Here is a 27,603-nt window from a genome sequence, read left to right as displayed (position 1 = left end):
ATTATATTTTCTGTCAAGAAGACCCAGGTTCAAACCTCACTTACTTCCATTGTGTCCCTGAGCAAGACACTTAACCCTAAGTTTCTCCAGGGGGGGACTGTCCCTGTAACTACTGACTGTAAGTTAAATGCTGTAAATGTAAATTTGGAGAACACGGAAAAGTAAAAGGATTGGTCAGGGCGCAACCCTAACCACTGCAGCGGTTAAGGGGTTAGTGGCAGTACAGCCACTACAAGTTGGTGGGGAGACTGACTGTGTTTATGGAGAATTGGGGGGCGCAAAGGGTTTTGTGCATTCTTAACGAAATGATGAGCTCTTTTGAGCTTTTGAAACTGACCGCATCATGGACTGTGTGTATAGTTTATCGTCGTCTTACCTGCGTTTACTTTGGGTTTTTGTTTGATTGACTGATTTTCTTTGACTTCTGTCTTTGGTAACATGCTCTGTAATAAAGGTGAGTCCCCCCCCTCCCTCCCTCTCTCTCTCTCTCTCTCCCTCTACCCCCCCCTCTCTCTCTCACATACGCACACGCTGCCTCTGACGTCACAAAAGGAGGTGGAGCCCGTGCAGCTCCAGGCTCCGGGACCAAATCCGAAAGCGGCGTTCAGGAGAGCGCGTGTTGTTGTTGTTTTTGTTGTTCTTTTTTTTTTTACAGTCATTTTGCATCGCTTTGTTACACGTTTAACGGGTGTGCTTCTCAATCGCGAGGAAGTACCAGTAAAAAAAAAACAACAGCAACCAGAAGGCAGGGATGCGCCGTGCGTCGTGTAGCGTGGAGCTCTGACGGGCTGCGCGTCTCACCGAGGACCGGATAATAAACCCCCCATCTCCGCGCCGCTCGGCCTGCCGGATCCACGATGTAGCTGGCGAGGTGGGTTCCGCGGCACCGGGACGCTGGACGCCGATCGCGCGTCTCCGGCCCGCGTTTCGGTTGGAATCGGGCTTTTTGTTGCCGTCGTTGGCCCCGAAAGACGCGGCGCGTTGCTAATAACAGGGCGTGTGCGCGGTGCCCGTTCGGTCCTGACGTTCTGCGGCGCAGGTGTGGACGCCTGAAGGAAAAAACGCCGAAATCCGATTTGGATCGTGTGTTCGTGCAGCCTATTTTTTTTCCCCAAAACGGGATTTCTCTGTTACATATATTATATGTATAATAATATAGCCATTAGCTGGCCTTATTAGCCATTATTAGTCCCCCGAACGCCAGCGATGCACCGTCGACGTCATGTGCTGCCGTCGCACGACTCGCATGTGTGTTTGGTGGCCTTAAGCGGGGCGGTGGGGGTGGGTTTTGTCGCCAGTTTTGCACGTTTTTGTGGCACCGATTTTTGATCGCTCGCCTTTCTCCAGCCGGCCCGAGCAGCGACGTTCTGATACGTCACCTCGACCCAATGGACCCGGTCCGGCGCAGTTAACTCGCCTGCCGAGATCGTTTATGTCACGTACGTGTTTTATTCTATCGCGAGTATGGGCGCGATGCCCATGTAGGCGTTTTGGGGCCACGCCCCGATTGCTTCTTGTGCCATTTTACCTTTTTTTTTTTTTTTTTTTTTCTAATTTTTTTTAATAATTGACTTTTTTTTTTACGGCTTTGCTGGTCTCCACTGTGTGCTGAAGGGAAACTGCTGCCGTGCGCCGCCGTGACCCGGACGGAGCGGGGTCCCCCTCCACCTCACCTCCTGCTCCCGGCCCCTCTTACCCAACATGGAGAAGAAGGAGAAGCGGCCCGGCTACTTCGCCAGGTCAGTGGTGTTCACCGACAGAACGTGCCGCCGGAGCTGCGAGCGGTGGCCCGGCGGTGGCCCGGTGGCCCCGGAACGGAGGACAATGCCAGCGTCTCCCGTGATCGGCCCCTGCAAGACGAGATTAGACACACGATGCGGCTGGAGGGTTCAGCCTTTTACGCGTAATTACAGTGTGCCGGATGGGACCGGGTGGGCTTGACGTCACATGCCCGTGCCACGCCCGTCCTACCTGCACAGGCACGCTCCGTGGTGCAGAAAAGGAGAATTTACGTGTAAGCAGCTCTTCAACCTCACGCTCACGCGTTCGTCAGCTGTCTCAGACAAATATTTACAGGCGCCTTGGTTCTCGGACGTTTCGTTCCCCCAATCGTCGACTTTGTATTATGATGACGGTTATATCACAGCGTTACTCCCCACGCTGAACCCTGGCGAGCAATATTTGTTCATGAAATTGCCGTGTTGTTAACCCTTGCGTGTCACATTTGAGACGTGCAATTCTGAGACCCATTGCATTACCATTATGAATAAATCTTATTCATAATGTAGATGGTTCATTATATTCATAATGTTGATTGTTAAAAGGAAGTCCACTAATTGCTAGATGGCAATTTGAGCAACTTGGAGGTCCTTGTGGAGACAGATCACAAAGTGGAAGATATTGACAATTCTTAAGTTCTCTGGATGCAGAACGAAACGTCTCTACCGTAAAGAAAGAAAGTCCGGTTGCCATGACTCGACTTTCAGACAAATTCCCCTGGATGACTGAGAATCTTCAGACAAAGTGGAAGATAGGAGTTGGACTCCTAATGCAGAGCATGATGATTAAAGTTATTGTATCAAATAAAGTATCAAATATGATCCAAATATGCTCTTTTTTTTTTTTTTTGTTAAAGGGTGTAATAAAAACTAAAGATAAAAATATAATTATCTGTCCATTATTAATATCCAACAAATCAGTTTATTGCGAAGTGGAACATGCTACGGTCTGCAGTTCACCGATCTCAAGCCAGGAGCGTGGCCCGGTGTGTGTAGTGACCAACGTGTAGGGCCCTGTTTTCATGCCGTTATAACCGACGTGGCCAGGACGCCATCGAGGGACACTGCGCTTTGCTGGCGGGAGGTGGGAAATCTGATGACCGTGCACTCAGCCTGTTTGTTTTAAGCTTGCCGTGGTTAAGGTGCCGATTTCGAAGGGCCTTATTCAGATTTTGCCCGAGCAAGTTGGTTGTCGAGGGCGCCAGTGTGATAGATGGACGACGTTAACACCATGACCGGTTGAGGTCCCAGGTGCATGAAAGTGTGCGGTTTAGTACGAAAGTGTCAAGTTTATTTTAGCTCGTTCGCTAACGGTGGAGAGGCGTTGCAAAAGGGGAAGTGAAAGTGAACGCGCCCACACGTGCGCCCTGTACCAAGCCGTACGTTACTGTAATGTGTGGTTGTGAGCGCCGAACGGACCTTGTCGGGCGGCCCACGGCTCTTTGTTTTTCCGCGTTTGCCGTTCTCTCTGTATCGTGGAGGCCCCTGACAGACTGAAAGGAAATGATGTCGAACGCATCGCACGCGGTCATTTCATGTGTGTTCAGCTCGTTGGGTGGCGCTGTCCTTTTCGCCCACGTTTGTTTAGTTCGCCCCTGAGGAAAGCGGGGTGCAGAGCTCACGTGTTTCCTGCCTGGAGGAAGTGGGAAGCGGGAGGAAGTCAGGCTGTGGAATGCTGAAGCCCTGCTGCATAAGCAGATGTGTGATGCGTACCTAGGCTGGGCAATTTATGGGGGCGAAGTGATTTGTCGTTGTGAAACGCTGCAGCACAGCACATGGTGACACAGCGAAATGTGTCCTCTGCTTTTAACCATCAGCCTTGGTGAGCAGCGGGCAGCCATGACAGGCGTCCAGGCGACAGGCGGGGAGAAGCGTGTGGGGACGGTGCTTTACTATGTGGCGCCTTGGCGGTTTGGGATTCGAACAGACAACCTTCTGATTACGGGTCCGATTCCTTAACTGCTAGGCCACCCCGTTTTACTTTTTAGTGTTTACCGCGCATTTACTGCCTGAGTAAAACGATAGAAATTAAACACTGAAAAAGCACAGTGCATCAATATAACACAGTACATGCAGTGATATGTGTACTGGCCTTTCAGCAACAGGCAGCAGCAAACAGATCATCAGGCCGAGGTGATCATCACGTTCAAGCCCTTAGAACACTTACACTTTTAATTTCGATTTTTATTTTTATTCAGCTCAGTGAAGCACTTTAAGCACCAACACATTTTCAGTAACTTACTTTTTTTTTCATAGAATTGTGCTTCAAATCTAGAACGTTGTTAACCAGATTGATATTTAATCATTTACAGCTCAAATGTCCCTATATGCACTGCAAACCTGTAAAACCGTGTCATTAAATGCAATGTATTAAAAATTCCGGGTAAATTTGACCTTTTGTGTCATTTACACTTTCAGCTGGAAAGGTTCGGGCAACTATAGATGCTTGTTTTGCCATGAAGTAGCATTGTGTTGTAGAGCCACTAGGCTGCTGGAAATGCTTTTGTCTCCTGTGATATTGATCTTCAGTTCTCCGATTCCATTATAGGAATCACTCTCTTTCTTAATTCTGAACTGTCTAACGCATTAAATCAGGAGCATTATTCCTGCTCCCATACAAGGAAGAAACAGAAAGGAGTTTTGGTAGAGTTGCTGTGCATGTTCAATTATTACTCTGCTAGTAATGCAGTAGTTTACGAATCCACAGTTCGTACATTGGGACGTGTCCTGGACATTTGACATTTTAGTTTTCCATTTGGAAAAAGATGATCATTTGCTGGATAATCTTTTGCCCAGAAAGAGGAAGTGAGAGCAAAGAGCAACTTTCTGCAGTGGAAGAGGGACGTGATCTTATTTCAGCCGTTTTCCTGCCTCTCAATGAGCAAACGCCACACTGTGCGATGAATGATTAATCAGCATGATGGGAATTGCTGACTGCATGGGAGTGTGTGGGTGTGTTCACCATTAAACAGAAAAGGCCAGCTGACAGGTGGCCAAATGTTGCATCGTGTCTTTCCAGACGGCCTGTAATTGGAGGTTTAATTATGTATGGGGGGGGGGGAAGGGACGTTTTTAAACTGTAATCTTCGGACAGGCTGAAGAAGAGGCGGCAGCTGAAGCAGAGCCAACCAGAGAAGCTGGCGAGCGAGCAGGACCAGTCGAGCCCGAGCTTGAAGGCAGCCATCATCTCGGAACACGGCCCCGCTGGAGAGCTGCAGGAGAAGGGCCAGAAGGAGGAGCGGGAAAAAGGAAGCCAGAGCCGCAACGGGGACTCCCGCACGGGTACGCCGATAGAAATGCCGCACGTGTGTCCTGTGACATTAACGCATTACCCGGTTACGTGAAGAGCGATGGAATCACGCAAGGGATATTTCATGGATTTTTGGAGAGAGAAAATGAACATATAAAGGCAGGGCTCTAGAGTGCGACTTAAAAAAAAAAGGTAAAAATCGGAGGTTACACCGGTGTGAGCGTTTTCCAAAGCGACATAGGAGGAAACTGCAATGCTGACCATTCGAAGACCATATGGTGCCACCAATAAGCACATGCCAGATGCGATCGGGCTGATCAACTTTGGATTAGGGACGAGCGTATGTAAATAGAGCACATAAAAATACATTAAACGTGTGCAACGTAAAAGATTTTTGTTTTAAAATATATATATATAAAAAAAAAATATTCTAAATAAATAAATTCACAAACACCTTTATTGTGTCTAGGGCTGAGAATCATTCAATTTGATACAAATAATACAAACATACATTAAATATTACATATTTTTTGCTCAGTGGGGAGTTTAAAGCTGTTTAATAACTTTTTCTCTTGGCATCTTTTGTGAATATGCAACCAGTGCTAAATTAGTCCCAACATACGATCATAATGCACAAATGTGACCAGGTAATATTTTAACTTTTGCGCTCTCAGTTTTGGACTTCTGCATGTGTCTCAAGGTCTCTTTTCATGAGACCTTGTTAAGATAAATACCCAGCGAGTTTACAGTCACATAATTTGGCACTAAAGGATAATTAATGTTTCAATACTAGTTAATATTGGAACGTTTGGAAAAAGTACTACATAAATACCTGTAGCCATCCCTAAATTGTATTTTGTGACCTCTACAACTCATACAAAATGCAGCAGCACAACTGATCTTCAACCTTCCCAAATTCTCCCACACCGCCCCTCTGCTACATTCCCTCCACTGGCTCCCAGTAGCTGCACGCATCAGGTTCAAAATACTGATGCTGGCCTACAAAGCCAAACATGGAGTAGCACCATCCTACCTCACAGCCCTTATTACACCTCGCACTGCACCTCGTTTACTCCGAGCCTCCAGTACTGCTCGCCTGGTCCCTCCATCTCTGAAGGTAAAAGGAAAACATTCATCTAGACTCTTCTCCGTCTTGGCCCCTCGGGGGTGGAATGAACTTCCCCTCGAGGTCAGAACAGCGTGGTCTTTTTCAAACGGCAGCATAAAACATTCCTCTTTAGAGAATACTTAGACTAACTTTTAACTTTCTTATAGTCTAACCTATGTTAGAAAAACTACAACCAAGTGAATAAAATGATTTGTATTCATGGTTTGAGTCCTAGTGAACCAGAACTGATTGCTTTATTGATGGTAACATGAAAGCACGTTGTAAGTTGCTGTGGATAAGGCCGTCCGCCAAACGCCATTAAATGTAAAAATGGAAATGTGAATGGCAAGGTACGGAATGCATTATCAACATGCTAAGTACTGTATAAGGCCAGCTTTCTCATGCTTCACGTCTCAGGACAGGCATCTTGCTTTGTCACATCAGCAGTTTTTTTTTTTTTTTTTTTCCTACCACATTGCTTGATTTTTATAATTTTTTTCCTGCCACCTAGTATTTTTCTACTTTGTGACCCCTAGGGGGATATGTAGAAAGGCAATGGTGGTACACCAAAATAAAAATAAAAAAATTGCTTACTAGGAGTCACACAAAGTCCTGTTTCTTAAATGTTTTTAGTGATATACTAGCCCCTGTCTTATTCCTGGAGAAAATGCTACAGGTTTTCACCTTCTATCTTTAGATCAGGTGACCGAGCCCATTTCTGAAATATCTTATGCCGACATCTCCACAACCCAATAATTTTACTATTCACAATCAGACATCGGGAACCATGTAAAAAAAAAAAAAAAACTCTGCACGTAATGAGGTTTTGAAGAAAAAAGAAAGGAAAAAATAAGGTGGGGGTGAATGACATGGGGACATAGTGAAGGAAGGAAGCACTGACCATGACAGCAGGTCATTGCTTGTGCAAATCTTGTTTATGAAGGAAATTGTGTCCGGAAATTGCCCCCTGAAGCTTATTGTCCAGCTTTTTTTTGGTAGAGTTGCTGAATTTGTACCCTGGGAACAACAATAAGACGTTATTGCGTTATTATGCCTGGAGGAAATGCATAGATAAGCTGAACTAAAATGGCAATACATTTTAGAGGGAAATATCCGGAATCACGTTTTTTTTTACACGTTTTGTTACGTTACAGCCTCATTCCAAAATTGATGAAATGTGTGTTTATTTATTTATTACAAAATTTGCCAAAACCTCAAGTGAACTTTTTTTTCACATTGCCATTATAGGGTGTTGTGTGTAGAATTCTGAGGAAAAAAGTAAATCCACGTTGGAATAAGGCTGGAAATCCTTTTTTTGATGCACCGTGTGTGTGTGTATTTTTTTTTTTCTTCTCACATTGACTTCTTGGAAGAATGGCGTGTTCATGAACGGCAACAGAAGGAATAGGCGTCTCTGTATGTTTGTTGACGCGTTCCCCTGCCACAGCGGCGCCTGTTTGCATGCTGCTGACATCTCGCGCATTATCTCCGGCCTGCCCGGCAGCACGGGCTGTTATCTGTCAGCTGTTAAAAAGCCTGTTATTGAGCGCCGCAGTGTTTAAACACAAACATGACCGTGAACTGTGCTGCGGGAAGTTCTTTTTCTTTTTTCAGTAAGAGGCAGAAATGGCAGTTTTATCGGTAAACTGAAAGTGCAGTTTATGACTTATGGTTTAAAAGATCACGTATTACAGTGTAGGGGTTGGGACTGAAATATGGTGCAATCACAAAACGTCACACACAGTAGCAGTAATATCACAACCCTGGTGATTCATTGATAAGAAAAGAAAATTCACTTCACCTTAAAAATAAGGCCGCAATAATATTAATCCTGGACGTTAACAGATGAAAAATGGATATAATATTATGCTGTTGTTTTTGGGTTTATTACTTTCCAGTGGAATTATTCCTGCTTGTACGGGTTCTTCTGATGCAATTTCCTGTACTTGTACAATTCTTGGCAGACTAATTTTCTACCTTCTCATTCTTATTATTATACTTTGCTGACTCTCTTTTGATTCAAGCACAGGGTTTTGTAAATGGTGGACTCATCAATTAAGCATTCAAGGATTTCCTGGAATGTTTGGTGTTTGGCTAATATATTTAGTCTTTCTGCAATTAAATTCTTCCAGATGACCGCTGCAACAGCCAAGCGAAGCGAGAGAAAAAGAGACCCCCATGCACTGTGGAATACACGGTGAGTAAATCATAGTGACGGAGGAGTTATAGCGTATAACTTACACTCGTGTAAATCTGACTGCCTAGTTGCTCAACTCAGCCGAGGTTGCAAAGTAGGTTGTTTCACAGAAATATTTCATCTTCGAAAGACCTGCTAAAAATGTATGCATCATTCTTATGCCCTAAAACATGAGTCTACCCACAATGCTATTTCGCCTGTGTCTAGGTGAAACCCCAGGACACCCTGAACAGCATCGCTCTGAAGTTCAACATCACCCCAAATAAACTGGTGCAGCTCAACTGCCTGTTCTCTCGCAGTGTAGTCACTGGACAGGTGAGGCCAGGACCACGTCCACCTCTCTCACTTCTAAACGCCCCGTTGTCCACATCCACTTGTTCATGCATTTTTAAGTCGGGTTTCGTAAAAACCTCGTCGTCTTGCAGTTGTTTGACCAGGGTCTGACCATATTAAAATTTCATCTCCTGATTTAATTTTTCTGAATAATTCTGTAGAAGCTGTTTGTGCCAGATGGTGCCCAATCAGAAACCGGTAGCCAAGTCAATAGGTCTGCTGGCCGAGAGTCAAATGAGAAAGAGAAGGTTGGTCAATTTGTCAGTTGTTGAATTTGTAGTGTGTATACTTTTCATATACGTTTTGTAGGGGTGTTTGAAAATATTGTTATAGCAATATAATGTGATATTTTACGTGGTGACATTGTATCGATACAGGGATATCAAATATTTTTGTACACAAATTTTGTCCAAAAATCATTTCTGAGTTATGTTGTTTTGACTGAATCATTAATGTAGTATTATCCACACAGATCGTACACAGCATTTTGTATATCAGCTTTGTTTTACATTTTTCACTGAACTGTAGAATATTGCAGTACAGTATCACAATATATCATGAAATAATCGTATATATTTTGTGACCTTTGTTGGCAGAGCTGCTTAACTGTGCCTGTTCATTTCTGTGTGGCCCTGTGTTATCAGGATGGCGAGTCAGCAGGCAGAGCAGGGAAACCACTTCGCAGGGAGTTGTCCCCACCATCAGAGGACGAGAGCCCAGCTACTGTCAAGTTCATCAAGATGAGCTGCAAGTACTTCACTGATGGCATGGTGGGTGGCGAAATCTGAATTCAAAGCTGCCTGCACAGGAAAAAAAAACATGAACATTGATTATTGTAGATCACTTGTCCCCGCATGTCATATTGATTGGCTCTTTCAAAACATTTATTTATAACCGTATATATATCATTTACAGCATTTATCAGACGCCCTTATCAGTGACTTACAATCAGTAGTTACAAGGACAGTCCCCCTGGAGACACTCAGGGTTAAGTGTCTTACTCAGGGACACAATAGTAGTAAGTGGGGTTTGAACTTGGGTCTTCTGGTTCTTAAGGGAATGTATTACCCACTGGGCTACTACCACCCATATATCACATCCAGTATATGTAATATACTTTTTAGCCACTAGTTGTGTTTCATCGCTGTTCCTTGTTTCAACTTTTAATGCAAAGACTGCTGTGTTTATGCTGCAGGTTACACAGAATAGTCATTTTATGCTAAATGTTTGAATAAGATTTACTTTTTGGAAAGAAACATGAACATTTTTTTTTATTTAATTCCTACTATTTCCGAAAATTTGCATGCATTTTAGAAAAGATGACATGGCCAAAAGACAAATTTTAATTAAATTTAATGACTTAATATTCAATAAGGTTCTTTTTTGAATAATACTATTGACTTGAAAGATGCAACAAAGATTTGGTAACAACCTAGCAAAAATAGTATGGGACACATCCACTTTTGAACAGACCTACCGTGGCACTTTGGCCCAAAAAATGGTGGTATGGCCCATTCTGTGCGATTCCTGGACCCCTATTGTTGTCTGTATTCACTGGAAAACTTTCTAAGCAATATGATTTTTTTTTTTTAGTGACCACTGGAAATTGCTGATCGCAAGATTATTGTTATAGATAATCTTTTTGCCTGATGTTGCCTGGAGATGCAGCCCTAATGGTGTCTGGTTTGATTGTTTTCTACAGGGAGTGGTGGGCGGGGTGATGATTGTGACCCCAAATAACATCATGTTTGACCCACACAAGTCTGACCCGCTGGTGATTGAGAATGGCTGTGAGGAATACGGCCTGATCTGCCCCATGGAGGAAGTGGTCTCGGTGGCCCTGTATGATGACGTGTCCCGCATGAAGCTGAAGGATGCTCTGCCCTCGTAAGCTTATCACCTGATTCTGACCGACCCCCCCCCCATCTCGCTGCTCCTTTTCTGTCTTTTTCCTATTCTTGTGTAACCTCTTGGCCCTACTCTGTTTCCCCCCCCACTGGCGTCTTCAGGGTTTTATGGCTCTGACTTCTGAAATGTCTCACCTGGCTCTTCTTCTTTTCTCCTACCTGCTCCTCTTTGTTCTTCTAGTTACCTTTACCTCTAATTCCCTGATTGGTTAAACTGATCACACAGGATTTCCCAGAGCAGTGCTGTAAGCCATTATCACCCATTTTCACTTTATACCCCATTGTGCATGTTCTCTCCAGAATTTCTTATTTATTCATTTATTATTATTATTATTATTATTATTATTATTTGTGTTTGCTGTGTTTTGTAATATCAGTTTGAATTTGGTTCAGTTTTTTTTTTTTGTTCAGTTTTTTTTTTTTTCTTCCTTCATCTCTCCATCCTCCTCTTCCTCTGGTGACTCCACCCCCTCCCAGCGATATTCCCCAGGATCTGTGTCCGTTGTACAGGCCCGGAGAGTGGGAGGAGCTGCCATCCGAGAGGGACCTCAACCCCTTCAGCCGCTACGAGGCCATGAACCCGGTGAAAAGGCCCATCGTGCTGGACGACATGAAGCCGGGCATCTGCAGCGTGGGCGACAAGTCGTCGCCTTCAGACGAGGGCTTCACCGAACTGGAGCCAGTGCTGAGCGAGATGGATTTCCAGCAGGAGCTTGCTGAAATGGTCAGTCCCAAGGAGCAATGGGGTACCGATGAAGAAAAGGACGCACTGGTTGAGTCAGAGACAAGCAAAGAAAACAATGAAGATGTTGGACTTCGCTCTGCATTCAGTGAAGGGACTTCTAGTGCTCTAGTGGTCTCCAGTGATACTAGTACCAAACCATCGCAACGTGAAGATGCTGATTCCACTGAGTCACAACAGGCCAAAGAAAACCATGTCAGTGTCTTGAGCTCTTCAGAAGGTGAGTCGTTTGTGATGCTCACCGAAGTATTAGAGGACCAAAACGGAAAGTCTGTCCACGATGGAACGAAGGGGGATTCAGATCAGTCCAGTTCCCTGGGACCAGTGGACGACAGGACTGTGCTGACAAACCAAAAATCAAACTGTGAAGAAAGGAAACTTTCTGCAGAGGAGCGACGCAAGCAGAACAGCGAGGACGAGATGAAGTCGTGGCTGCTGAGCAAAATTCAGGGACCAATAGAAAGTGAGTGACAGAAGCATGAAGTTGGGCATCATTTGCATATATGAGAAATCGGGCCAATGTTTGCATCTTTTCCACAGGTATGCTGCTTTCCTCGGAGGAGAAGAGCAAGACTCCACCCATGTTCCTTTGTTTTAAAGTGGGCAGGCCTATGAGGAAGTCTTTCATCACAGCTCGTACCTCGAGCCCTGTTCACTCTTTTGGGGGCCGGGTGAAGCAACTGGAGTACTGGTTTGCTGTTCCACAGGAAAGGTAAGTGGGCTTTTTATACTCTTTTATACTCTGATGCAGGGACATGAAATATTGATATTTTTGTATACACTAGGATGGTAGTAGCCTAGTGGGTAACAAACTCGCCTATGAACTAGAAGACCCAGGTTCAAATTCCTGAGCAAGACACTTAACCGGGGGGGGACTGTCCCTGTAACTACTGATTTGTAAGTCGCTCTGGATAAGGGCGTCTGATAAATGCTGTAAATGTATACAGATTTAGTCCACCGGGTGGTGCTGTCGAGCGTTTTCTTTAGTGAGGTCAGCTGAGATGAGAAGCTCCACTCGTATAGATGGCGCTGTACAGTTGGGTACTTTGAATTACTGCCTGGCATTTCAGGCAGAGTGAAATTTCACAACATGACAGACCGATCACAGCATCTTATATATCAGTTCAGTGAACTGTAGAATATCACAATGTGTATAGTATCACAATATGTCCCATGTATCGTATCATGACACACCCCTGTTGACCAATACTTGCAAATTGTTTGGGACCTGTCTGTCTCTTTCAGCATTTAATTATTTTTATTGGGGAAATGCAATTTGAATTATTGCAAGATCTTGTCTCACCCCTACATGGAGCACAGACAGTATTTACGTTCATTGCCTTCTGGTCTAGGTTTAAGACAATAGTTGCCAAAAATATTTAACATTAATATTAACTTTATTTGAAAACCATAGCCTTTGGATGCATGTGAAGTCCTAACATAGAGCTTTCTTACAATGAACGCTCTGTGATGGTTTTTTTTTTTTTTTTTTTTTTTTAGGGTGGATCACCTGTATTCCTTCTTCATCCAGTGGTCACCAGACGTATACGGTAAAGATGCCCGAGAGCAGGGCTTTGTTGTGGTGGAGAAGGATGAACTCAACATGATTGACAACTTCTTCAGTGATCCTGGATCTCGCAGCTGGGAGGTGAGTCTGGTGGGGTTTTAAAAATTTATTTTATTTAATAACATTTTTTTTATGTAATTATTATGCTTATCATCAAATTGCCCTTCCACACAGTGCTATGGTGCACGCCCCATAGACCTTTCTACACATATGTAAATATGCAGATTCAATTTTTACAACTATTCTCAGCTGCAATAGAATACTTTTTATATTATATAAACATATATTCTTTTTAAAAATATTTTAGATTTTTATACTTCGCTATTGGTTTAGACATTAATGGCTGTGTGTTTAGAGGAACGGTCAAGCTTTCCTGGTCTCACAATTCAATTAGATTACAATTACAGGGAGTGCAGAATTATTAGGCAAGTTGTATTTTTGAGGAATAATTTTATTATTGAACAACAACCATGTTCTCAATGAACCCAAAAAACTCATTAATATCAAAGCTGAATGTTTTTGGAAGTAGTTTTTAGTTTGTTTTTATTTTTAGCTATTTTAGGGGGATATCTGTGTGTGCAGGTGACTATTACTGTGCATAATTATTAGGCAACTTAACAAAAAACAAATAGATACCCATTTCAATTATTTATTTTTACCAGTGAAACCAATATAACATCTCCACATTCACAAATATACATTTCTGACATTCAAAAACAAAACAAAAACAAATCAGCGACCAATATAGCCACCTTTCTTTGCAAGGACACTCAAAAGCCTGCCATCCATGGATTCTGTCAGTGTTTTGATCTGTTCACCATCAACATTGCGTGCAGCAGCAACCACAGCCTCCCAGACACTGTTCAGACGCTTGATTGTTCGATGATCACGCTTCAGAAGCTTTGCAATTTTAAGGGTGCTGCATCCCTCTGCAAGATATCTCACTATTTTTGACTTTTCTGAGCCTGTCAAGTCCTTCTTTTGACCCATTTTGCCAAAGGAAATGAAGTTGCCTAATAATTATGCACACCTGATATAGGGTGTTGATGTCATTAGACCACACCCCTTCTCATTACAGAGATGCACATCACCTAATATGCTTAATTGGTAGTAGGCTTTCGAGCCTATACAGCTTGGAGTAAGACAACATGCATGAAGAGGATGATGTGGACAAAATACTAATTTGCCTAATAATTCTGCACTCCCTATATAAGAGAATGTGAAGTGATTGTGAAACACTGCAGCACAGCACACTGTGACAATGAAAAGTGTCCTCTGTTTTTAACCATCACCCTTGGTGAGCAGCGGGCAGCCATGACAGGTGGCCGGGGACCAGTGTGTGGGGATGGTGCTTTGCTCAGTGGCACCTTGGCGGATTGGGATTCGAACCTTCTGATTAACCTTCTGATTACGGGGACGCTTCCTTAACCGCTAGGCCACCACTGCCCGTTATAATAAATAACGTTGCATGCAGTGCTTTTCTTGGCAAATGTTAAACGCCATCAAGTGCACGTCAATGAAACTGCAATCGGACACAGCTACACTCGTAAAAGAACGCGTATGGTGTTCAGAGGGCGTTCATTTCAAATGTCCATGTGGACGAGGGCTTACTGCTACCCTGAGCAGCGCTTTAATCCAATCAGGCAGCCACAGTCACAACCTGTACTACTTTATAACTAGACTTTTTACACCACCATCAGAAAAACACCAAGGAACTTCATTACGATATAATCAATTATGTCGTATGCATTGAATTTTTTTTTTTTTTACAAATTATGTGAGGGGTTTACTCACTTTTGTGAGATACTGTATGTATAGTTGGAACCATATACAGATGGGTGACATTATACATCTCACTAACATTTGTGGTTCTTAGGCAAGTACTTGTGTAGGAGTGTCACTAATCATTGCTGACTTCTTTTGTTGTAGTACATTTTGTTTATTTATGCCAGATTATGGCATCATTGCTCACCACCCAAATGCGGTGTGGCTTTTCCGATAAAACCCTTATGCTCATCATTGTTATTGTGGTTGCAGTTTCGTAACATTCAGTGTTTGATTCATCACTTTCAGATAATCACCATTAACGAGGCCAAGAGGAGGCAGAGTTTTGGGAGCTTTGAGGACGAGGAGCCTCTCGATCTGCTTCCTGTACTCAGCGACTCCAGTGCACTTATGGAGGACACACATATTGAAAAGGTATGTACAGTGTTATTATAAATATTCAAACGTCTTTAATATTTCACATTTTCTCACAATCACACTGGACATTGCCTTACACAGCTTGCTGCTCGACTGCCTGCCCGTGCCCAGGGCTACCCATGGCGACTGGCGTACAGCACGGTGGTCCATGGCACCAGCCTGAAGACTCTGTACCGGAACTTGGCAGACTTGGACTGCCCAGTGCTGCTGGTCATCAAAGACAAGGACAATCAGGTAGGTGTAACTTCCACCAAAATATCAACACATTTTGATTATTGCTTGCAAAATATATCACAGGAGATTATTCGGTTTTTTTTTTTGCCAACCTATCTGGAATCTAAACCCTGATGGGTCCGCCTATTACATGCAGTGTTTGTGAAATGTTTTGTACCCCTTTTCCACTGTTCTGGTTTCCAAAAATTTGGAACCAGTGCTACAGACTCAGTAATATCCTGTTCAACCCACCCATGATGATTATTTGTACCATCCTGCTATTTTCACCAATCACATTTTATTTGTTGAAATGGCAATGGACCCAAAGCTAAGGAAGTGGCCCCGTAATCAGTTCAAATCCCGATCCGCCAAGGTGCCACTGAGGTGCCACTGAGCAAAGCTCCGTCCCCACACACTGCTCCCCGGGCGCCTGTCATGGCTGCCCACTACTCACCAAGGGTAATGGTTAAAAGCAGAGGACATATTTCACTGTGTGAACCGTGTGCTGTGCTGCTGTGTATCACAATGACAATCACTTCACTTTGTTGATGAGTAGAACTTGATCCATTGCTCTTTCATGTCAAGAAATGCCTCTGCTTCACATGGTCACACCCCCTGCCTAAGCTCCTCCCATCCCCTCCCTTTCAGCCAACAGTCAGCTGCTCTTTAAGCAGCTCTCACATTTGTGCAGATAGGATCAGCGCTGTTGGTACAAGTCACAATTTTTATAGCTCCTCTAGATGAATATGGTCTTTTGTTATTCACGCTGAAACCCATAATAGCCATGCGTATCTCGAGTGCTGAAAAAAACAAATAAACTGATCTGTTACTGTAAGTTCTGCTGTGAGTTTCTCTCAGAGCTAATTGCTGTGTTCGTCCAGGTGTTTGGTGCGTTCTCCACCCACCCATTCAGAGTCAGTGAGCATTTCTATGGGACAGGAGAGACGTTCCTCTACAGCTTCTGCCCAGAGATTAAGGTGTGTCAGCCTCTTCTTTGCTATGGTGGCCTCGGTGCAGTGCTGCCAATTATAAAAAACAGGAATAAATTTCCTTTTTTTAGGAATTAAGTTCCCAGAACCTTGGGCAAATGGGCATTAGAGCCAGAAATTGTGCTACAAACAAAATGTTGCTTTCTTTGATGCTTGTTCCCACCGCAAATTTGTCCTTACTGCCCATTACACATGCTTGCACAGCACAGTATCTCTGTGTGTCTTGAATTTGTTGTGCAGGTTTTCCGCTGGACTGGTGACAACTCATATTTTGTCAAAGGCAATACGGACTCCCTTCAGATGGGAGGAGGCAGGTAAGCATCATTTGCTGCATTATGTGCGTTATCGTGAAGAGATAACATAGAATTACATAGACTGAGGGTCTTTATTAATATTTCAATGAGGCACATTGTACATAGATATTAGCGGTGTGTATTTGCAAGGATCTCACGATGCGAAACGACTATATCATGATCTATTGTGATACTGTACATATTGCATTAGTCTATAGTTCGCTGAAAATGTAAAAACAGAGCTGATATATAAGATGCTGTGCACGATCTCGTTGGATCATATTAATAGTTTAGCCAAAACAACAAAACTCAGAACTATTGATATTTGACGTAAATATTTTATAGAACCACGTAAAATATCACTCTATATTTTCTAACACCCCTAACATATGTAGTATACTATAATATAAACTCCCATCATGTTTGCAGTGGTCACTTTGGTCTGTGGCTGGATGCAGACCTTTATCACGGCACCACCTCCACCTGCTCCACCTTCAACAACCAACCCCTCTCTGCCCAGCAAGACTTCATAATCCAGAGTCTGGAGGTCTGGGCCTTTGAATGAACCCACCAAGCTCTCCTCAACACTGCAGAATATGATATTAAAAATCCATTATAATCAGCTCACAGCGTGCATGAGTGTGGTAAGTTCACGCGCTGCACGTGGCGGTTTTTACACGGTATGACTGATGGAAGCTGGTACTTCCTGTCGTTTTGAGGGCATGGGATGGGTACAAAAGGGACTGCTTTACGCTTCCAGCGGCCAGCTTGGTCCTTCTCCAGCATGCAGCCTGGCCCTTGATGCACCACTGGGCCTGACCGCAGACCTTCACAGCCACAGCGTATACCGAAGCGTATTGGCCATGTTCAGGTGGAATGTCAGAAAGGTCAGAGGACAATGTTGCCGACCTCTGATTGAGATCTTTGCTGGACTAAGTGAATGAATTGTATTAAAGGAATTTTGTTGGTTTATGTTACTTGTTTCAGTGTTTTAGAGCTTTTCACGACCCTGTAGCTAAATAGAAATGTGACAAGAATAGGACATGAAGATCCGTTGACTGAATCATTTTTAGGTCATTTGTTTATGTTCTCGGCCCTGTGAATTTAGTTGAAATTGGAATGTTTTTTTTATGTAGTTTTACATGTTTTTTTTTTTTTTAAGCTGAAAGGAAAATTTTTGGAAGTTTTTTTTTTTTTATATAAATTAATACATTTCCATCATGTTTCTGTTTTATAGTTATGAACGTTTTTCTGTAATTACAGAAGAGACTGAAAGCAGCGCTTTGTTTGCACACTTTGCAGCGTATTCGTATTAATCTGTAGTTACGTCACTGCTCGCACACTATTTGCGATGAATGCATTGACCACTTTCATCGTACAAGTGATATATATGTGCACACACGCTGGTTGTATACGGTAACCGGTCTGTTTCTTGTCCTGTTGTTTTTCCCCACTGTGACTTATACATCTGAATGACTGAGGGCATTCTGAATTTTAAGCGTCTCATATTTAACATTTCACCGTACAGGACGGCCGTTTTCAGGAGCATCCCTGTGCTTTTGCTTGGTCTCGTCTGTTCAAAATATCTTTCCCGAGGGCTGCATTCGTTGTCAGAAACATATTTATGAAGTACTCCCTCATGTGAACTGTGAACCTGTGATCCATAATGCAGGAATGTGCCACCATGTAACCTTGTGCTCTGTTCACTCTCAGAAACTGAATATAATATTCAAGCTTTGGTGTGTGTAATACATGTGATGTTCTTCCAAAGTATGACATGCGCCATCCCCCCCCCCCCACACTCATTCCCCTGGGTCTTCCCCGTTTACAGTGTTCCATAATCCTGTGGTTCCACTTGTATTTATTGTATTATTCCATGTTAAGTGATATGTAATAAAGAAATTCACAATGTTTCAGTGAAATCATTCTTAGCATTCGTTATTTTGACTGCTGGTTATGTTTGTTAATTTTGACGACTGATTTAACACAGAGGAGATTCTCAGGAAGTGCCATCAGCGACAATACCACCTTCGGAAGCTCAATTCCTTTGGAGTCAGGAAAGACATTTTTACTTCTCCTTCATAGAGAGTGTCATGTCATTCTCCATCATCTGCTGGTTCAATTCCACCAGCGTGCAGCACAGAAACTGCTTGCAGAGCACTGTCATCGTGTGCTGTAACATTATTGGACATGCGTGTGAGATCCAGCAGGCTGGCACTCAAGATCATCCGAGACGCCTCACACCCGCCGAACTCTGCCTGAACACCAGCTCCGATGTCCCTAAAGCTGTCCTCCTTTTGAAGTCCTGACATCCCCCCCAAAACAACCATTATCACCTCTCACACTCCCACCCCCCAACCCAGATCTACTCATTTTTCCACTTGAACCTGACACCTGACTGCATCTGTTGTGTACGGTTCTTCATCATTGCGTATAGTGCAATGCACAGAAAGTTGTTTTTTTGTCATCTGTTGTGTCTAAAAATGTAAATATTGTGAATGGGGGGCAGTGGTGGCCTAGTAATCGGAAGGTTGCCGGTTCGAATCCCGATCTGCCGAGGTGCCACTGAGGTGCCACTGAGCAAAGCACCGTCCCCAAACACTGCTCCCCGGGCACCTGTCATGGCTGCCCACTGCTCACTCAGGATGATGGGTTAAAGGCAGAGGACACATTTCACTGTGTGCTGTGCTTCACTTTCACTAATGTACATATAACAACGGTTGTATGTGTGCGCTGCTCCACTATGCCGATTAAATTGCCCCTCGGCGACAAATAACGTTTTTTGAATCGACAATTCGAGCAATTAGGCTTGTCACGTAAATGTTTTTTTTTTTTAAATTTAACACGATACTGTGTGCTGATCAAGTTATAACCAAAGTTATGACGTTCACATCTTTCGTCATAGAAATAGGGTTTGATGGTCACTCTGTGACTATTTCTAGGGCCAGGCGTTTGGTTTACGTTTTCCTGGTTTACACGTTGCCACGTATGGACATTATTAAGTGTATTATAGAGACCTCGTAAACTGCAGTTTCTGAGCTAATTTACGACTGTCGTCGATCAAAACTCTTCTCTCAGTCATAAGCGTGAATTACATTATATCATAACTTCATAAAAAAACATGTAGAGCCTGATTGTTTTCATCGCGGAACTGGCAACCCAGTCAAGAAACGTCCCGTCCCGGAAGGTTGCCGCCCTGTTTCGCCCTGAGCTTCTCGTTTCCCGTCACTTTCCGCCGGCCGCTGGGCGCCTTAAATATGCTGCAGGATGACTCGACCCCAGCAAAGTCAATGGGCTCATTAATGATAACCGGCGCGTGTTCGAAACCCGCAGGTTACGACCCTTCCTGTATCTTCTGCTGCATTGCCCGCGACGAGGATCCGAACACTGTAATCCTGGGACAGGTAAACATGACAACTGCCTGTTTACAAGTACATTTACAGCACCTTCTCATTCAATGTGTTTTCTTTATTTTCATGACCATTTACATTGGTAGATTCTTACTGAAGGCATCAAAACTATGAATGAACACATGTGGAATTACGTACTTAACAAAAAGAGGTGAAATAACTGAAAACATGTTTTATATTTTGTAAGGCTGCAACTAACGATTATTTTAATAATCGATTAATCTGTCTTATTTTTTTTATTAATCATAGAATCGGATAAAAAAAAAAAAACAGAAAAGCATTCATTTCCAACCCTTTATTCAAAAACAGAACCAAAATCTTTAGAAAGTGCACAAACATGTTGCTCCTTGAGCTGTTATAATAATAATAAAATAAAAGTGGACTAACACAAAAAACATACACATGTATGCTTTACATCTGCCAAATATAGACTTTTTTTAAATAAAGTGCCACCTGAGCTGCCAGAAAGATAAATAAAATAAAAATTAAGAACAATACAAATCAGGATTTGCTTGAATGTCAGAACTTGTTCTCTACACTACACTGCAGGTGCACACTCGCAGATGCACACACTCACAAACTCTCACACATACACACACACACACACACACACACACACACACTCTCTCTCTCTCTCTTTAAGCTCACTTAAAGCATATTCATTAAATTATTACCATCAGTGTAGTAAGTGCAAGGTTCATTTATACACCACATTTACCAAGTGCTATAAAATAACTTTAAAATTAAATTAAAAAGTACAACACACACATATATTTAGATATTTGGACTGGAAACGAGACAAAATTACAAGGTAAGAAAAGCTTTTTTTGCAGTGTAGCTATACATGACAACAGATTGAAAAATTAATGGTCCAAAAAAGGCTAGTGAATAAAAACATGTCTTTAGTCTTTTAATGCAAAGTGCAAAGTAACTATAGCACCCCTGCTTTACTACTGTTATTAACGCGCTAACGCTAACTTGTCATGCTTGTCAAGCTGGATAATGAGTAAACACCAGCACCAGGGACATTACGTTCCTCACTTCACAGCGGATCAAAAGTAGGATTCTGTAGTGACTTCCCCTGCTGCTGAACTCCCTTCCTCCTCATCAAACACGCGTTTCAGATGCTGGATCATTGCCGTGGTGCTCCCGTGCCGTGCCATGTCGCTTTTGCATATTTTCGCGCAGATTTCTCTGCCTCCGCCATGTATCTGTCCTCTACCTCCGCTCGTTTTTTTTTTTATTTTTGCTTCGCGCTGTCTACGAGGCGGCAAACTCTGCTAGCATCTGTGCGCGAGAGAGACCGAGTGTGTTCACTCCGCTCCGCGCTCAAATAAAGTTTGGTTTTTTTATGTCTCCGCGTCGCGCGACACAACGAATCGATTAGGAAATTCGTTGCCAACTCTTTTAGTAATCGATTTTTATCCATTCAATCGATGCGTTGTTGCAGCCCTACTGCTTTGCACACTCTTGGCATTCTCTCGATGAGCTTCAAGAGGTCGTCACCTGAAATGGTTCTCCAACAGTCTTGAAGGAGTTCCCAGAGGTGTTTAGCACTTGTTGGACTGTGGAGGCCAGGTCACCACTTTTTCGTTACGTCAGTGCCGGCCCTAACAAATTCAAAGCCCTATAACAAATTTGCATTGCAATAAATTCCACTGCTAGTGTAGATTTACTCACAAGAAACATAATAGCTTTGCCTTGGACATTCTTTTATTTAAATAAACCTATTGCAAATACTTGAAATAAACTCCAATTGACTCGACATTGCCACTCATAAACGTAGGACTTGAGCACCCAAAGGCATGTACACAAGGTGAACTGGCGACTCCGAATTGTCTGTAGGTCAGTGGAGGGTGAGTAGGACTAAGCGGATATGGAAAGCGGGTGAGCTAGTGAAGATTATTACTATCAGCATTACCAAGTTTAATTCTGGGGATGTGGTTGAACACAATCACCATTTCATGATTCGGTTTGTTCATTTTGAAGCGAGTAAGTGAAATGCAGTGTGATTTTTTTTTAAACGGCTTATTAAATGCACACCACTCTGCCCTCACTGTCTGTGTGTGTTTTGCAGGATGACGAGGTCCTGTGCTTTAAAGACATCAGCCCTGGAGCCGAGCATCATTACCTGGTCGTACCGCGAGACCATATAAAGGACTGCACATATCTACAAAAAAGCCAGGCAAATCTAGGAATGTTTTATTTATTATAAACACATGGAAAAACTCACAATAAGTGTGATTCCTTTAAAATATATATATATTTAACCTACTATTTGCAGTTGTCAGCATGGCAAACATGGGATTAAAAGTACTACATGAAAATAACTTCACTGACATGAATGACGCCAGGTATGTTGTATATGAATTTGAGCTCCTTACCAGCTTCTTACCCACTTATTTGACCTTGTTTATGCTTTAGGGTAATTTGTTCATGTTAATTCAGGTTACCTCCTGGTCCGCTTTGGTGTGAGGTCTTGTGTCATATTCCTCTCTCGGGTGGCTGTTTTTTGCAAGCTGCTCAGTTAAGTGTGCGCGGTCCAGCCAGTGTAAGAAATGTTCAAATTGGTTTAAAACCATTAAGGTTAATTTGTACTGGAGCGAAACCATTATGTCTTGCACTGGTCCTTCAAAGTGGTCCCATATTTACATTTTAATAACCTAGAACGTGCAGAGTATTGCATGTGGCAGTAGACCTGGCAGTGACAGTAGCATCCTAATGTTGTTAGTAGCCTAGTGAATAACGCACTTGCCTATGAACCAGAAGACCCAGGTTCAAACCCCACTTACTTCCATTGTGTCCCTGAGCAAGACACATAACCCTGAGTGACTTCGGGGGGGGCGACTGTCCCTGTAACTACTGATTGTAAGTCACTCCGGATATGGGCGTCTGATAAATGTAAATGTAATCCTTCCTTTTATGCATATTGCCATCGTCAGCCATGGCAAGGCAGAGATCCATCATAAAAAAAGTGTTTCTACTGGTCGTTTACGTCAGTCTAATACGGTTTAATCTGGAAACACAATCTGATACGCGGAAATAAAACACACAAATTCACTGTGTTGCAGCAGGGTGGATGTCACGTTCTTGTCTAGGGGGAAGGAAAAGGGTGGACAGTGTAAAGGAGGAACACTCGAACCAAACCAAAGTGCAATAAATGTGCATTTATTACGGTGCGAGAACCAAACCAACCAGTGCAACGTACACCAGCACAAAACCCTAAAACCGAACACACCGAGACACACCGGTCTGGGTTTGGTCCCCTATCATGAAAATTTCACTTTGTGATATTATTTAACATTAATACGAATTCCCCTGACCTGTCTATGGTCCTGCAGTGGCCAGAAATGGTGATAGGTGTAAAGAGTGCTTTGGCCATTGTGTCACGACTGAAGGCGGACACAGGCCCATGCCTGGCGCGCCCTCCTCACTGGCTACCGGAGGACCCAGCTCCATCGCTTCCCCACCTACCCTCCCCTCAGGAGGAGCCCCCAACCCGAACTGCACCCCCCCAAAAAATTCTTTAGGGGAGCACCCCCCCGGCTGGACTTAGGGGTACCTTGGAGCTCCTCCACCTCGTCTTGGACCAGTGCAGTCAGGTTGGGAACTCCCTCCCTGAGTTTCGGCTCCGCTGCTGGGTCGCCATCTGGTGGACACAAAGAGGGGAAGTGGGGGCGACATACGGACACAAATACTATGCACACACACAGAGACAGAGACAAACAGAAGAGAGGGTCGTCTGGCTCCCTCTCTGGGGTCTCCGGGACCTCCTCAGGGGGCACAGCCAGGATCTCGGGAGGCGCGACCTTCTCCTCACCCGCCAGTGCTGAGTCTTCTTGCCCCAGATCCTGACTGGCGCTGGATGTGGTGGAGGGGCAGAGTTCGATCCCTGGCTCAGGCTCTGGCCGATCAAACTCCGCCCTCAGTCTCTGCAGGAAGTCCCGAAAACTCCTTCTGCCTGTCTCTCCCTGCTGCCAGAGGGCTGCGCCCCAGCCCCATGCTGAGCCAGTCAGACATGCGAGGATGGTGGTGATCTCATCAGTGTCTGCTGTCCCACTGAAGGGTCCCGGGACCATTGGGCTGTCCCACACGGGGCTGGGCTCGTTGGTGGAGATGGTGGTGGGCGTGGGGGGTGGTGGACGTCTTCTCCAGCATGCGGGGGCGCTGGTGATGCGCTGCCGTTCAGCTGGGGAACGTCGATTGGAGCTGGGAAGGTGTCTTCCCTGCGAGGCAGTTCCGGCAGTGCAGTTGCTGGCTGGCGACCTCCTGTCGCCCTCTTCCACCAGCTTACCCCCGCATCGCCGTCTTCCTCCTCGCTGTTGTCGCACCTCTGGGAGTGACATGGGTCTCCACGGACCTCGCGATGATCCTAGATGGGCACGATGGGCGGAGCCATCCCGGCACCGACCGCCCAATCGGCGTCAGCCTCGTCGTAGTCCGTGTCGACCTTGTACCCTCGGAAGTCACGTCGGTCTTCACGGATGTCGCGACAATCTCAGATGCGCGTGCTGGGTGGAGCCATCCCGGCCCAGACTGCCCAACGAAAATCCACGTCATTGTCGCTTACGTCATACGTGTCCACCCACCGGTGACTCCGAGGGTCGTCCACCCTGCTGGCATTGTGGACCCAGGGTGCGATCAACTCCCATGGGCAGTACTCTGGCCATACGGGCTGGAGCCTGCCCACCTCCTCGCCGGAGGGACGCCGCCGTTGTCGCTTCTCACCCCCCTGGAAGTGACGTGGGTCCCCACGGACCTCGCAACGATCGCGGACTGGCGTGATGGGCAGAGCCCAACTTGCGTCCCCATCGCTTTCGTCGTCGTCATCCGTGTCGCCCCAGTCCACGGGGAGTTCCTGGCTCGACATAGCGAAGATCGTGGGGGTCACATACTCTGCGCTCGCTGGCCACGTCACTTCCTCGCTGCTGTCGACGCCAACGTCTTTGCTCCGCCCACTCACCCGCCGACGTTGTCGCTTCTGGGTTTCTCCTGGGGGTGACGTCATCACGCGCCGCCGCGTACCATGGCTTATCGGGGAGAAAGTGCTGCGTCTCTCCTCTGGCGTCCGCGTTCGTCGCGCCGGGCTGCGTCCTTTGCGGCGTTTCTTCTCCTCTGCCTTTTTCCTCTGCGCTTTTGTCGGGAGGGACGACATTCTGTCACAACTGCATGCTTACGGGGGAGAGAAGCTCAGAAGCAGGACATGCTGGAAGGGGAGTTTATTAACAAATAAATACAAATAAACCATGGCGCGGTGGCCACTAACAGGGAATCAACAAAAACTAGCCCGCAGGCGTGTGGTGATTGCCAGAACTCAAAATACAGCACAGAAACTCAAGTTTGTGCACCAAGTCCACGAAAATGTCGTCCCTCCTGAAGGGGCGGAAATCTCTGGCTTTTATGCGCATCCTGGGGAAATCTCATTTTGTGACTGGTGCAAAGTGGCTGTAATTCTGAATTTTGGAAAGGGACTTAGGGGATAACTAAGACCAATATAAAAGCAAAAACTATTTTCATGTGGGACAATTAAATGTTGACATCATTTTTGTTTTTTAAAAAACTTAGTCTTCAACCAAAAGAGCTTCTTTTGCTCGAAGTAGGCCTCAAAGCGACTCTGGGCATATTCCAGGTATCCAAACTTAGTTGTGTAAATCTTGGCCTGGATAATGGACCACAGTCCCCAGAAGAAATGGGAGGCCAGAGCAAACCGGCGGGCTTCCAGGAGAAGTTTCTCCTCTACCTGGGAGCAGTCTCCCTTGTGACCGTACCCGCCACTCTCAGATAGGTAGTTCCGGATGAAATGCAACTGTTACTGCTGGTTGGGGTAGTGGTCCAGATTAGCTTTGAAGAAGGGCCGCTGGTCATATGTATAGTCATAAATCCACTCACAGAAGTGATTCCCGATATCAAAGCCCCTGTAGTTGTAGCTGCTGTACTCATAGTCTGTAAACATTACGTTGTAGGTGGACTCCTTATCACAGCCATCCAGCATGAGAATGTTCCTTTCCTGAAGATTATTGTGACAAAACACCACAGGAGATGGCGTCGTTGCTAGCAGTGACCTGAGACTCTCTAGCTCGGCAGGGAGGTCGTACTTCATGAGCTTCTTGAACTTCACCTTTTAAGCCTTCTTAACGAACTTGAGCGTTTTTATCTGATCCATGTATTTGTCGATGTGGCCAAACAACCACTTGGGCTCCTTATTGAAGGGCACGACCATTTGGTGTAAATGCGCCATTTTGGTGGCAATCTCGGCAGAAAGCTCCGGAATGCCGAGCTGATCTGTGCGCAGGGGTTTACCAGGCAGGTACTGCTCCAGTCGTCCTTCATCGAATAGCCCATAGAGCTGTGGTCCGAGCGCTTGCTCTGATAGCATAGCAAACATCACACTCTCTAGCAGCATAGACTCCACATCCGGACGCGTGGCCCCGTACATCCGCAGTAGCACCCGAGGCGGCTCATCACCGACTGGGTGTACGTGGTTTGGCAAACGGCACAGGTAGAACTGGTGCCGGAGATCCACTCTGAAGACGTGGATCTGGAAGTCCGCCGCGCTGATGCTCTTCCACGACCCGGAGAGAAAGTCTTTGCACCAGGCCAAGGCCCGTTCGCGCAACTCCGAGTTGACCACATCTTTTCTCTTGTCCTGGAGGGACTTCCGTGACGCGCGCGAGGCATCACGTCCATCACGGCGGGACAAGATCCTACCTGACCTCAACTCCATACTTTTGTTTTTTTACTTCTTGAACTAAATTTGATTCTTTTGCTTAAATATATTAAATAGCCTGTAACTATCAAAAGACCAGATGGCTCCGCCCACACAGACAGAAGTTCTTTAATGTAGTTTATGTTTAATGTTTATTCTGTGTTCTTTATGTTTCTTATTCTTTAACTATTGGTTATTTACCATTTTTTTTATCCAAAAGATTCTTACGTAATTATTTTTGACTAATCTAATACTGATACGCAATAATAGGCTACGCAGCTCCTCGTCCAGGCAATGGTCATCTCCAAACTCGACTACTGTAACTCTCTCCTGGCTGGAGCCTCTGCAGTCACCATAAAACCACTCCAGATGATCCAAAATATGGCAGCCCGTCTCATTTTCAATCAGCCAAAATACACCCATGTTACTCCTCTTCTTACCTCCCTCCACTGGCTCCCGGTAGCTGCTCGCATTGAGTTCAAATCCTTGATGCTTGCCTACAGGGCTGTAAATGGAACTGCGCCCTCCTACATCAATACAATACTACCTAGCTACACTCCTGCACGCTCTCTCAGATCCGCAAACGAAAGGAGACTAAAAATTCCTTCACGGGGTCTCCGATTCCAATCATCTCTGTTCTCCGTTGTTGTCCCTGGCTGGTGGGACAACCTGCCCTCCTCCACACGACTAGACAAGACTATCACCACTTTTAAGAAGCAGGTGAAAACCCTCTTATTCCAAAAATATTACAGACAAATCTAACACTTACACACGCACATGCGTACACATTGCACAAACAATACAAAAATATATAAATACATTATAATTTTTCTTTGTCTAGCACCTAACAATCTCTGAGCATGCTCATCACTGACAAGTTTGAGCCTTATCAGGGCTCTTAGTTTGTA

The 27,603-nt window shown here is 44.7% G+C and overlaps 1 protein-coding gene and 1 pseudogene across 6 annotated transcripts; one reads left to right on the top strand and one right to left on the bottom strand.

The window, feature by feature from the left end:
* Window positions 1-558: 558 nt before the first annotated feature.
* Window positions 559-18,501, top strand: ncoa7b (nuclear receptor coactivator 7b). 6 transcript variants are annotated; one of them, XR_003742348.1, is made up of 17 exons: window positions 559-871; window positions 1,615-1,739; window positions 4,873-5,060; window positions 8,269-8,333; window positions 8,541-8,648; window positions 8,828-8,914; window positions 9,311-9,436; window positions 10,369-10,553; window positions 11,051-11,778; window positions 11,856-12,027; window positions 12,816-12,963; window positions 14,956-15,081; window positions 15,166-15,318; window positions 16,179-16,274; window positions 16,527-16,600; window positions 17,009-17,223; window positions 17,340-18,501. XR_003742348.1 is itself a non-coding variant. In XM_028953272.1 (17 exons), exons 3-17 carry the CDS (start codon window positions 1,702-1,704, stop codon window positions 17,142-17,144), a joined length of 2,430 nt encoding a protein of 809 aa, XP_028809105.1. In that variant the 5' UTR covers window positions 559-871; window positions 1,348-1,439; window positions 1,615-1,701; the 3' UTR covers window positions 17,145-18,501. The 6 variants fall into 6 exon arrangements, 4 of the variants coding, with proteins under 4 accessions (XP_028809105.1, XP_028809106.1, XP_028809103.1 ...); XR_003742349.1 differs by having other exon boundaries at window positions 17,299-18,501; XM_028953272.1 differs by adding an exon at window positions 1,348-1,439 and having other exon boundaries at window positions 17,009-18,501.
* Window positions 18,502-25,528: 7,027 nt separating this feature from the next.
* LOC114763692 (choline kinase alpha pseudogene) lies at window positions 25,529-26,713 on the bottom strand (annotated as a pseudogene).
* Window positions 26,714-27,603: the final 890 nt, after the last annotated feature.

This window comes from Denticeps clupeoides, chromosome 14 (genome assembly GCF_900700375.1).
Source record: "Denticeps clupeoides chromosome 14, fDenClu1.1, whole genome shotgun sequence".
Lineage (NCBI taxonomy): Eukaryota > Metazoa > Chordata > Actinopteri > Clupeiformes > Denticipitidae > Denticeps > Denticeps clupeoides.
Note: the sequence above shows the minus strand (reverse complement) of the source record. Positions and strands in the feature narration are given on the sequence as shown.

What these genes read in the sequence shown, in the direction of transcription:
- ncoa7b (XM_028953270.1), top strand. Translation starts at nt 1,702, where the DNA reads ATGGAGAAGAAGGAGAAGCGGCCCGGCTACTTCGCCAG. An exon ending in AGTCAAATGAGAAAGAGAAG is followed by an intron (nt 8,915 to 9,310) that starts GTTGGTCAATTT and finishes CTGTGTTATCAG; the next exon opens with GATGGCGAGTCAGCAGGCAG. An exon ending in GCTTCTGCCCAGAGATTAAG is followed by an intron (nt 16,275 to 16,526) that starts GTGTGTCAGCCT and finishes TTTGTTGTGCAG; the next exon opens with GTTTTCCGCTGGACTGGTGA.